The sequence below is a fragment of the Quercus lobata genome, chromosome 3, assembly GCF_001633185.2.
Source record: "Quercus lobata isolate SW786 chromosome 3, ValleyOak3.0 Primary Assembly, whole genome shotgun sequence".
NCBI lineage: Eukaryota > Viridiplantae > Streptophyta > Magnoliopsida > Fagales > Fagaceae > Quercus > Quercus lobata.
Genome location: NC_044906.1, coordinates 56,106,661 through 56,118,594, shown reverse-complemented (window position 1 = coordinate 56,118,594; position 11,934 = coordinate 56,106,661). Strand labels below are relative to the sequence as shown.

The window sequence follows — 11,934 nt, the reverse complement described above, 5'->3', positions numbered from 1 at the left end:
CTTTTGGGCAAGAATATTACTGTTTACTTTCCGACCGATTTTTCATTTCCATAGATTTCTCTATCAATAGTAAACACTATAATTTTACTATTTATATAGAGAACACTGTAATTTTTACTATTTATATTTCAAATGTTTTTTTATTATAATAATTAGGTATTAAGAAAAAAAAAAGGTTAGAAAATATGTAGTTGTTAAAAAAAAAAAATGAATGAAGAAATAATATTTAAATGAGATTGAGAAAATGATAAAAAATCTGTTGGAAAATGTATTTAAAAAAGTAAGTAAGTAAAAGTTAAATATCACTGTTCATTATTCAAATAGCATAAAAATTTGACTAATCTGCTGAAAATGCTCTAACAAAACAAAGCATGGGTTTGGTGCTTAGTTTTTTTTTTAGTTGAAAAATTGGTGAGTTAAGTTATGAAGCTCTCTTGTTAAGTCAAGCTAGTGGGTTATTGATTTACTGTTAGTTAAATTAGTAAAAAAATTTATGGTTAAATAAGATATTTGAAATTCAATCTTAGTCTACACCAAAAACTAATCGGTGTTTTAATTTGATGATAAAGAGCTATCGTCAAAAACAAACATCATAAATTAAAAACTTTCTCAAAAAAAATATGGTCGAATGTGAGTAGTTTTCTTCATTTACTCTCAATCAACCAAATTACCAATGAGAAATTTGTTGAGAAGAAGTTTGTTTCAATAGTATATATTTTTACAAACCTCACATCCTCTTATCTGTCAAGTTGAGATTATCCAAAATTATCATTAAAGCAGTTAACTTTATTATCCAATTAAGGAAATATAAACAACTTTTATTGATTTTCATCTGAGCTCACTACGGACATCATTTTTTTTTTCACATACTAATCACATCAATTATTTGTAAACAAATATTATAAAATAGTTTTTAGCTTTAGCATTTTTTATTTTTTTTATTTTTTAAAGAGAATTTACTTGTGATTTTTTAGTACTAAAATATTGGGGTTTGGGAAGGGGGGAGGGGTTTGGAAAATAGCATTTATATTGTTAGTAATTTTTTTTTTTAGAGAGTTTATTAGTGTTTTTTTTTGGGGATTGGGAAGGGATGGATTGGAAAATAGGAATAGAAAAAGGTATTAAGTACTTGTTACCAAAAAAAAAAAAAAGTAGGTATTAAGTACTATATAGTAAATTAGTAATATAGGTAATAGATAGGTATAGGATATTTAGTGCGGGGAGAGAAGGAGACAGCTAACGTGGGCAATTGGGGAGTGATTGGGTGGGGGTGCAAATGTGTCCGTTGGGTGAGGGGAAATCTCTTTTTATTTGGGCCATTCCCAGGGGGTTTAGTGTTTGGGATATTTTGAAATGACACTTTTGCCATTTCACGTTAATAATTTGATATGATTGTTTGTGGGTGTTTGACTTGAGGGGTATTTTGGGGATTTGCACGTGGATGGTGATGAAACTTGAAAGTGAAAGTGGATTTGGATTTTTTAGTGAACAATCAGATTTGCCTGATAATTTTTGTTTTACATGGGAAATGGAGAGCAATTGGTGGTGAAGGTCCTGGAAGGGTACCAGTAGTGGGGGGATGTCTAGTGTGTGCTGTAGCGTCATCTTTGACAGTTGGAGGTTCGGCCATTTGGGACTCTGATTGATTGGATTTGGTATTGATCGGTTCCATCTCACCGTTGGATTGGTTGACTTCATGACTCCGCTTGCTGTCCTGTCACCCTCCCTGCTGTGGTGTAATCCAATTAACTCGGTTTGGGGAGAGTAAGTATGAAGCATTTAGTACAAAAAGTAAGCATTTAAATTTAGGTTATTTATGCATAGAAATCATGGTTTTACAAACCGGACTAGGCGGTTCGACCAACTAGGCGGTTCGACCAATTAAACCAAGAAACGAGGCCAATCCAATCAAAAAAATGCCTAAAATCGGGATAAAATTGATGAAAACCAGTAAAAACTGAGCTCTAGAGGCAAATTCGATTTTGCCTCCAGTCTGATTTTTAAAACCATGATAGAAATTAAAATATATAAATTCACCAAATATTTTAATCCAAAATATACAACATTAGCATTGGTGGTAAAATTACTAATACGTAATTTTACCACCTCAAACACCAAAAAGAGCTTAACATTAAGGACCTGTTTGGTAAGAGATTTTTAATAATGTTGTTTAAATTTTGTGAAAATACGTGTGGATGAAAAAATGTGTGGAAATACATGTTTTAGTGTTTAAACAACTTGCAATAGTAAATTGTCAAGATTAGCAATTTACTATAGTAAGAAGGATAATAAAAATACTATTTTATGTCTTTTGTTGGGTTTTGTGGCAAAGAGGTAGAAGAGAGAGGAATTGAGAAAGAATTTTTTTTTTTTTTTTTAAATGAATAGTGTATTAGAGTTTGGCTCATGGAAAAAAATAAGAGAGTTGATGTTAGGTGTGCTATGAAAGTGTGTTAAAATAGATAAGATATGTTTTTGAGATGTTAAATGTTAAAATTTTTAACTCCACCAATGTGGACGCTGGAGAGAGAGAGAGAGAGAGAGAGCAACGAAAACAGTTTTAACTTAGTAACTTCCAACACCTATCTCAAAATCTAGAGAAACACAGTAGCACCAAAGTAGCTACTACAAAAGGCAAAGCATAAGTATATACTATTAAATCAAGGATAAGAACACCTTAAGTAAACAAACTCCTTATGAATGACTTAAGGGGGAAAAATTTGAGGCTCTAATGTTAAAAAATTTTCAAGCAAGTCTACATTGTATTTGTTCAAACAAACAGAAATACATAAAGAGAAAAAGAGAAGAAAGCTATGTAGAAAAAGAGGGGTTTAGTGAGAGTGAGTATAAATATATATATATATATATATATCGTTTGACTATATGGCAAGCAAAATTACCCTTATATAATCGAAGGATGAAGAAGAAGAAGAAAAAATTGTATTCCCCATAGATGAGGCCAAGCCACACACTTTAGGATTTTTATCAACTTAATGAGATTTGGTTTGTTGGTATTTATTATTCCAAATTAGATTGAAATTAAAATTAAATACACTAACAACAATGCCTAGTTTGGGGGAAAGGAAATCAACAAAACTAATAGAATGAAATTAATTTTTAAATAATATTTCTTTCATGCCCTTTATTCGCAATTTAAAATTTTAAATAGAAGGGAATGGACTTTTTCACTCCCTTCTTTGGAAGTATATATAGTATAGAGTTGAATAGGTAAGAGTACACATTCATATATATATATATATATATATATAACTAAAACTAGCTTGCAATCTCATGCTTAAGTATGATTATATTTAAAAATATATAATTAGATACATAGTTTTTTTTTTTTCCAAAAAAAAAATCATAGTTTAATTCCTACATAAGTTAAATAATATTAATAGTTATTTTTATATTTTATTAACTCTAAAAAAAAAAAATTGTAAGAATACTTTTTGTAAGGGTAAGGGTCCAGGATTGTATATTGGGCCTTGGGTTTTGGCCAAGGACGTTGATGGGTCCGAGGACGAATAAGCAGTAGTGAGAGCGTTAAGTTCAGAGTTCCATAAGTAACGTGCAAGTAGAAATGTTGGGAAAGGTGGTGGATTGTCTCCTCGAATAAGCTAAGCACAAGTCAAATGTATATCCTATCGTTCAAGGTGACCTTCCAGGAAATTTCACTAATAGGGACATGCATTATAAACATTCAAGAGGGATGGAAGCCTAGAAATGTCTAGAGAATGGCTGCTGCCACAACATTAAATGTTTTGCAGCTAACTTCCTAGCTGCATTAATATGGAGAAGACCCCTGATCATTGCTGTCTTGACTACCCTAACTCACAGTGGGCCTAAAGGGGTGTCCGATGAGATAAGCACTCAAGTAGTGGTTTAAATGATCAACAAAGTGGAGGACCAAGATTGTTTCAAAGGGAACTATATAATGTAAGAGACCTTCTATGGAAGTGGGGGAGAAAAAATCCAAAGAGAAACATTGTAGCAATCAGGAAATAAATTTGTAATCATACTTAAGATAAAGATACAAGAACTGATCTCCTCGGACCTCTCCGAGGACGACTTTCTTTAGTTGAAATCCATTTATTTTTCTGTTCTTGTCACTTGAATCCACTTTGCTTGCCATCCAACTCATTCTAGCCCAGTTTTCCAACACACTCTCTACAAATTTATTGTTTTGGACTTTTTGAGCCTAAGCCTGTTCATCCTTTGGATCAAAGATTAAAACTCAGTCCTTAAACTTTTAAGATACAATTAACAAACTCCTCGATTATTGTAATGAGCAGTAAATACTTTCACCAAAATTAAGAAAATTCTTATATTTAAAAATAATAATTCTCCTTAAATGTGGAGTTACCTTTAATACATAAATTAAAAAACTTCTCAATTTTTTAAATGAGCAGTAAATATCTTTGCCAAAATTAAGAAATTGAATTGAAACATATCACAAAATTAGAGATCAATTGAAATCCAATTTAGAAATCTAATTTGATTTTCTCTAAATTTTGAATATTTATATATACTAGTGTGTGTGTGTAGGTCCTTTTTTTGGACAGTACCCAGACCCAAGTAGAAACAAGGATCTTGAGCCCTTTACTTGTTGTTTGGTAGATTGGGCTTGGTTCACTGCAACTAAATGGGGTTGATTACAAATCAAGTTGTGTGCAAGTCACATAAAGCTCCTCTAGGCAAAAATGTGATTCCTCTTAAGTAATAAAATATCATTATAAGTATTTTAATGTCATAAAATGACCATTTACTCTTACGAAACAAGTAAAATAATTATTCATAATATTCACAATGAGAAAAAGATTGAAATATAATATTTAAGGTTTATCTTTTATTGTGTAAACATTTAAAAGAGTCCCTTCACTTAGTACGCCGAGCGTACTGTTGTGGTACCCCGAACGTACTAGGCCTGTAATCCCAGAATGCTGATCCTCTAAACTATACAATCTTTCTCATGCTTATTATGCAATGGAGTTTTGTCATTTCCTTTACCTCTATAGGTCTTGTATAAGAACACACTATACAATACACATATCTTCAAATAATTGTTAGTTTCTTAGATTATGATATACATTTTAATACACATTTATATATATAAATGAATTTCATGAGAATAAGTCAGCCACGAGGATCCTGGCCTCAATTCTCACAGATTTAGTGCTTTTGTACAAGACTTGTGGAATTTGGAACTCAAGTCCAAGTAGCTTTGCTTAGGTATTTTCTTCCAAGATAGTTAGGTGAGGAGGATTTTTGTGGGAGAAAGTGATATCTAATGTGTGCATGTTTTGGCATATGTTTCTTTGAAGGCTAAGTGGTATTTTGAATGATCTCAAAGGTATGGGACAAATTCCTCCCCCTTGGCTCTCTTCTCTCCCTTCTTGGGCTCTAAGAATATATCTTTTGAACCTCTGAATCTCCTTTCTTCCCCCTCTTTCTGCTCTGCCTTAGTGTTCCTTTTATAGTGGACATGGTTTGGTACCCCGGGCGAGGACGTCCCTAATCTGATGGGTAAAACCATGTCCTCTGGAACCTAAAAAGATGCGTTGGGCAGAGATTTAGCTTAATCAAGCAATTATAACTTAAAAGGGGCATTTGGATTCATGGTCCTTCTTAACTTCATGAATTGGGTCTTCTTTTGTTAAGGCTCATGATCTTTCCTTATTTTTCATGGAATGAACTTTCTTGTGAAATTTTGGCCATCAACAGTGTATAACTCCATACATATACATGGATACAATTAAAAACAATCACAATTACACGGTTCAAATTATATCTTTTTTTAGAATAGATTCAAATTATACAATGAATTAGTTTACACATTTTTTAAACCATACATTTCTAAAAAATATGTAATAGCTTCTCATTATATATATATATATAATTTAATTGGATTTAGACTCTTCGGTTTTTGCACTAGTAATTCACTTGCCACAAAAATTAAAAAATTAGATGGACACATGGCATAAAATTGGACTTCAATTGAAATCTAATTTAAAATTTAATTGGATTTGGACTCTTCGATTTTAACACTTAACTAGCATGAAACTCAAGCATACGCATAGATTTAAAATTAAACACAATTTTTATCATAAAAATAAAAAATAATTAGTCAAATTATTTTTTAAAAATAGCATGTAACACATATATACGCTTGGATACATTTAAAATGAAATACAATTTTTATCATAAAAATATAAATAATTAGTCAAATTATTTTTTTAAGTAAACGTAATTAGTCACATATTAAAATTCTTACCTAAATCTAATACCACATATGATAATTTTTTTACTAATTTTTAATAAGATGGACCATATGGTGATTTTTGTTATGTGGTGATTTTTATGGAGTATATGTGATTTTTTTTTTTTTAAATGATAGTTCATTAATATTAGACTTTTAGTATTTTGCACTCATTGACTCACTTGGCACAAAAATTAAAATTTTTAAGTAAACATATGACACAAAATTAGCCCAAAATTGAATTCTAATTTAAAATCTAATTATTAAAAAAAAAATAGCATGTAACATGTAGGGTTAAGGGCCCAAATCATATATTGGGCCTTAGTCGAGAGCATGAGTAGTCCGAGAATGAATGAATGGTAATGAATGGTTCAGACTTAGGACTTAATGAGCAAGATACGAATGGGAAGATAATCCGAGGAGGAATATCTCCTCAAGTATGATAAATACAGCTCAGATATGTATTCCAACAATCAGGGTGACCTTCCAAGAAGCTCTAGTGATAGAGACGTGCATCATGAACATACGAGAAGGAAGGGAACCCAAAAATATCTAAGGAAAAGCTGCTACCACCGCATTGAATGTATTGCAGCTACTTTTCTGGCTGCATTTATGTGAAGAAGACCCTTAAACGATGCTGTCTTGGCTACCACAACTCACAAAAAGGCAAAGATGGTGTCTGATGGGACATGTACTCAAGTAAGGACTCAAATGACTAACAAGTGTAGGATTGAGATGGTTCAGAGGGAGATATATAATGTAAGAGACCCTCCATGAGAAGGGGATTGGAAAAAGAGAAATAGAACATTGTAGCCATCAAAATTATACTTGCAATTGATTTATATGAAGACTTACCTCATTGGACAGTGAATTGATTTGGCTTTATGTTCCTTGTTCTTTCTTGATTATCCTCTAACCTATACTAGCTGTTGTTAAATTCATTAGAACCTAGTTTTTTTACCCATTCTCTACAAATTTATTGTACTGAGCTCACTGGACCAATATTCTATACATCTTGGGCTTGGGCTGCAAAACATGTCCCTACAATTGGTCGCCGTTTATGGGAAGAACTTGTGTAATAATGAGTGCGACGTTTAACTATGGTAAGATCAAATCCCCATCAACAAGAATCCATGGGTTCTCAACGACAAGATGATTTCTTTAAACTTGAACGCAAGCGGGATCGAGAAGGTAGCGTACACACCACACATACTAGTAAAAGTTACCCTCAAGTTGGAAGTCAAATCTCTCAGGAGTAGAACAACAGACCCATACAAAGGGAAATTGACCATCTAAAGAAAGAATTATGCTATGCACGATGAAGACAAACTCCCTCCCGGTCTAACTCCTCTTCTGATGATAAGTCGGATGGTAATTATCGACGTAGATCAAGGACTCCTCCTAGTGAGTCTTTCTCATATGAAGAGGAACACAATCGTGAACGCAGATACAAGAGCCTAACTCACAGAGGACTGGGAAACGACGCTATGAGCAAAGCTTTGAACCAAATTTCCAAGTTACCCTTCACGCGCAGGATTGAAGGAGTAACTCTTCCTTAGCGTTTCCATCAGCCAGTGTTCACCATCTATAATGGAAGAACAGACCCAGTGGAGCATGTAAGCCATTTCAGTTAGAGAATGACTGTCCATTATAAGGACGAAGCCTTGATGTGCAAAGTGTTCCCATCTAGTCTGGGACCCGTGGCGATGAGATGGTTCGATGGCCTAAGGGTAGATTCCATATATTCCTTTAAGGAGCTCACTTGGGCAGTCCCTCGGCCCATAAATTTCCTACTATCATTATCCATGCTAGAAGGGGAGACTCTGAAGACGTACTCGGACAGATACTGGGAAATGTTCAACGAGATTATTGGTAACTTTGATGACATGGCCATCAACACCTTCAAGGCTGGCCTCTTAACCGAGCACGGTTTCAGGAAGTCTTTAACTGGCAAACCTGTCACCAGTGTGCGCCAACTCATGGACTGGATTGATAAGTACAAGAGGGTTGAGGAAGACCAGCAGCTGGGGAAAGGAAAAGCTAAGGTTATCCCTCAGGAGATGAGGAGTTTCAGGTCAGACCGGTATAATAATAACAACTGGCCTGGGAGATACTTTGCTGGGCAGTCAAGATTTACTAATACTCAGGCGGTTAATACGGTGTTCCAAGAACTGGTACATCAGGTTTTGGAGAAGATTAAAAATGAGCGGTTCTTTAAATGGCCAAACAAGATGACTGGAAACCCTATGAGGCGCAATCAGAGCCTTTATTGCCAATACCATCAGGACCAGCGACACACTACGGAGGATTGTAGAAATTTGCGGAACCATTTGGACCAGCTGGTCCGAAAAGGAAAGTTGAAGCAGCTTTTGCATCATTTCAGTGGCCAGGGGAGTCAGACAGGTTCGGAACCCCAAAGAGAGATGCTTCTTCAAGACTCCTCTCGGAACGATCAATGTCATCTTTGCTGCTCTAGGGAGGAGTGGTTCTTGTCCCTCCAGAGTGATGTTTGTGGCTCGGCTGTCCGCTGAGAATGATAATTTGGAGCTGAAGAGGACTTGAATGGATATTCAGCCGGCATAAATTTTTCAAACGAGGATAAGATTGGAACCATATAGCCTCATGATGATGCTTTAGTGGTCACACTCAAGATTGGTGGGTATGACATGAAGAGGGTGATGGTGGACTAAGGCAGTGGTGCCGAAATTATGTACCCCAACTTATACAAGGGGCTGAATTTGAGACCCGAGGACTTAACGGCCTACAATTCTCCTTTGGTGAGTTTTGATGGGAAGGTAGTCATTCCGAGGGGTCAGATAAGACTACCCGTGCAAACTGGTTCAGAAGTGGTGGAGGTAAACTTCATCGTAGTAGATGCCTATTCCCCCTACCCGACCATTGTAGCCAGACCCTGGCTTCATGCCCTGGAGGCCGTCTCTTCCACTCTGCATCAGAAGGTGAAATATCCATTGGGGGGTCGCATTGAAGAAATCGTGGGGAGTCAATCCATAACTAGGCAATGCCTAATGGCTACCATTTTACATCAACTTGAAGCCGAGACCTCGGCCTCTGCTAGAAGAGGCTTGTAGCAATCAAAGGCTCCGGCATTGCTTATAAATGGACCAACTGAAGAGGCAAAATTTGAATATTTAGAGATAGGTATAGTCGGTAATGACTTGGAGAAGTTCTTTCTGATCGGAGCTCAACTACCTTCTCAGGAGAAGGAAGAGCTAGTAGAATTTCTTAGGAAAAATATTGACGTATTTGCATGGAATGCTTACGAAGCACCGGGGGTGGACCTGAGCTTCATCTGCCATCATTTAAATGTTAACCCATCCATCATTCCCAAAAAGCAATCACCTCGATGCCCATCAAAGGAACATGCAGATGCTGTCAAAGATGAGGTGATGAAATTGAAGTAAGTAGGGGCTATCAAGGAAGTTTTCTACCCTGAATGGCTGGCCAATATTGTGGTGGTGAAAAAGAAGAACAAGAAGTGGCGAGTGTGTGTGGACTTCACAAATCTGAATAAGGCTTGCCCAAAAGAACCCTTCCCTATGCCTCAAATAGACCAGTTAGTAGATGCAACGGTGGGACATCCTCGGATGAGTTTTTTAGACGCCTTTCAGGGATACCATCAGATACCACTAGCCATCTGCCATCATTTAAATGTTAACCCATCCATCATTCCCAAAAAACAATCATCTCGATGCCCATCAAAGGAACATGCAGATGTTGTCAAAGATGAGGTGATGAAACTAAAGTAAGTAGGGGCTATCAAGGAAGTTTTCTACCCTGAATGGCTGGCCAATATTGTGGTGGTGAAAAAGAAGAACGAGAAGTGGCGAGTGTGTGTGGACTTCACAAATCTAAATAAGGCTTGCCCAAAAGAACCTTTCCCTATGCCTCAAATAGACCAGTTAGTAGATGCAACGGTGGAACATCATAGGATGAGCTTTTTAGATGCCTTTTAAGGATACCATCAGATACCACTAGCCCTGAACGATCAGGAAAAGACAACTTTTGTCACTCCCATTGGAAACTACCACTACAAAGTGATGCCATTTGGTTTGAAAAATGTAGGATCTACCTATCAAAGGATGATGACAAGAATGTTCGAACCACAGTTGGGCAAGAGTATTGAAGTCCACATAGACGATATGGTGGTGAAGAGTAAGGTGGTGTCTGAGCATGTAGGAGACCTCAGAAACATCTTTGAAATTTTGAGGAAATATAAGTTGCGCCTAAACACTTCCAAGTGCTCATTTGGTGTGGGATCATGCAAGTTCTTGGGCTACATGGTAACTCACAGGGGAATCGGGATCAATCCCGATCAGATCAAAGCCATTAACAGTTTACATCCATCTCGAAATCCCAAAGAGTTCCAGAAGCTTACCGGAATGACTGTTGCCTTGAACCTGTTTATTTCTCGATCAGCGGATAGGTGCAGACCTTCTTCCTCTTGATGAATAGGTGGAAGGGATTTGAGTGGACCGAGAAGTGCGCCTCAACCTTCCAACAACTTAAAGAATATCTATCCGCCACCTATCATGTCCAGTCCTGAGGTAGATGAGGTTCTGTTTGCTTATATCGCTGTGGCTCCTCATGCTGTAAGTTTGGTGTTGACATAAGTTGACAGTGGCATACAACGGCCAGTTTACTATGTAAGCAAGTCACTACATAAGGCCGAGGTTTGTTATCTACCACTAGAAAAAGCCATCTTAGCAATGGTGCATGCTACACGAAAGATTCCCCATTATTTCCAAGCATACACAGTTGTTATCTTAACTCAGTTTTCGCTCAGGTCTATACTTCAAAGTGCTGATTACACGGGGAGGATTGCTAAATGAAGCACAGTTCTAGGGGTTTTTGACATCAAGTACATGCCTCGTACCTCTGTCAAGGGTCAGGTCCTCACAAATCTAGTGGCCGAGTTTGTTGAATCTCCATTAGAGGAAGTGGCAGCGACACAGAGCATGGATGGAAAATCAGTTGGCATAATCTCCTTACAAGACCCTTTATTCTAGAAGGTATATGTTAATGGTGCAGCAAATCAAAAGGGCTCTAGAGTGGGGCAAATTCTAGTTTCTCCTGAACAAATCACCATTGAAAAGTCACTAAGACTGGGCTTCTTGGCTATAAATAATGAGGCTGAATATGAAGTTTTGCTGGAAGGAATGTCCATGATTCAAAGAATAGGGGGAAAAGCAAGAAAAATGTTATCGGATCCAAGACTTGTTGTTGGCCAAGTGAAGGGCAAGCTAGAAGCAATAGATAAGAGAATGTAAAGGTACTTAAGTCAAGTTAGGCATTTGCAATCAAGATTTGAATCATTTAGTCTACTGCACATCCCCAAAAGTGGAAACACACATGCTGATTCTCTAGCCACGCTTGCAACCTCCTCGGCACAGAGCTTATCTCGGGTTATCCTTATAGAAGACTTGTGCAAACCCACGGAGGTAAAGGGAAAAGTGCTCAATGTTCACCAAGTCAGAGTAGGGCCTAGCTGGATGGATCCTATAGTACTATTCTTGAGAAAGGACATTTTGCCGAAGGATAAATCAGAAGCTAACAAAGTACGGAGAAAGGCGCCTCGTTTCTAGCTATCCGAGGACTAAAAATTGTACAAGCGCTATTTTTCTGGGCCATATCTACTCTGCATTCACCCCGAGGCA

The 11,934-nt window shown here is 36.6% G+C and overlaps 1 protein-coding gene across 1 annotated transcript; it reads left to right on the top strand.

Moving 5' to 3' along the window:
* The first annotated feature begins 8,064 nt into the window (after positions 1-8,064).
* Positions 8,065-8,790, top strand: LOC115981108. Its single transcript, XM_031103292.1, has one exon. The coding sequence runs from the start codon at positions 8,065-8,067 to the stop codon at positions 8,788-8,790; it is 726 nt and encodes a 241-aa protein (XP_030959152.1).
* The last annotated feature ends 3,144 nt before the right edge of the window (positions 8,791-11,934 follow it).

Bases quoted from the DNA above. Each gene is read 5' to 3' on its own strand.
- LOC115981108 (XM_031103292.1), top strand. From the start codon at position 8,065: ATGCTAGAAGGGGAGACTCTGAAGACGTACTCGGACAGATACTGGGAA.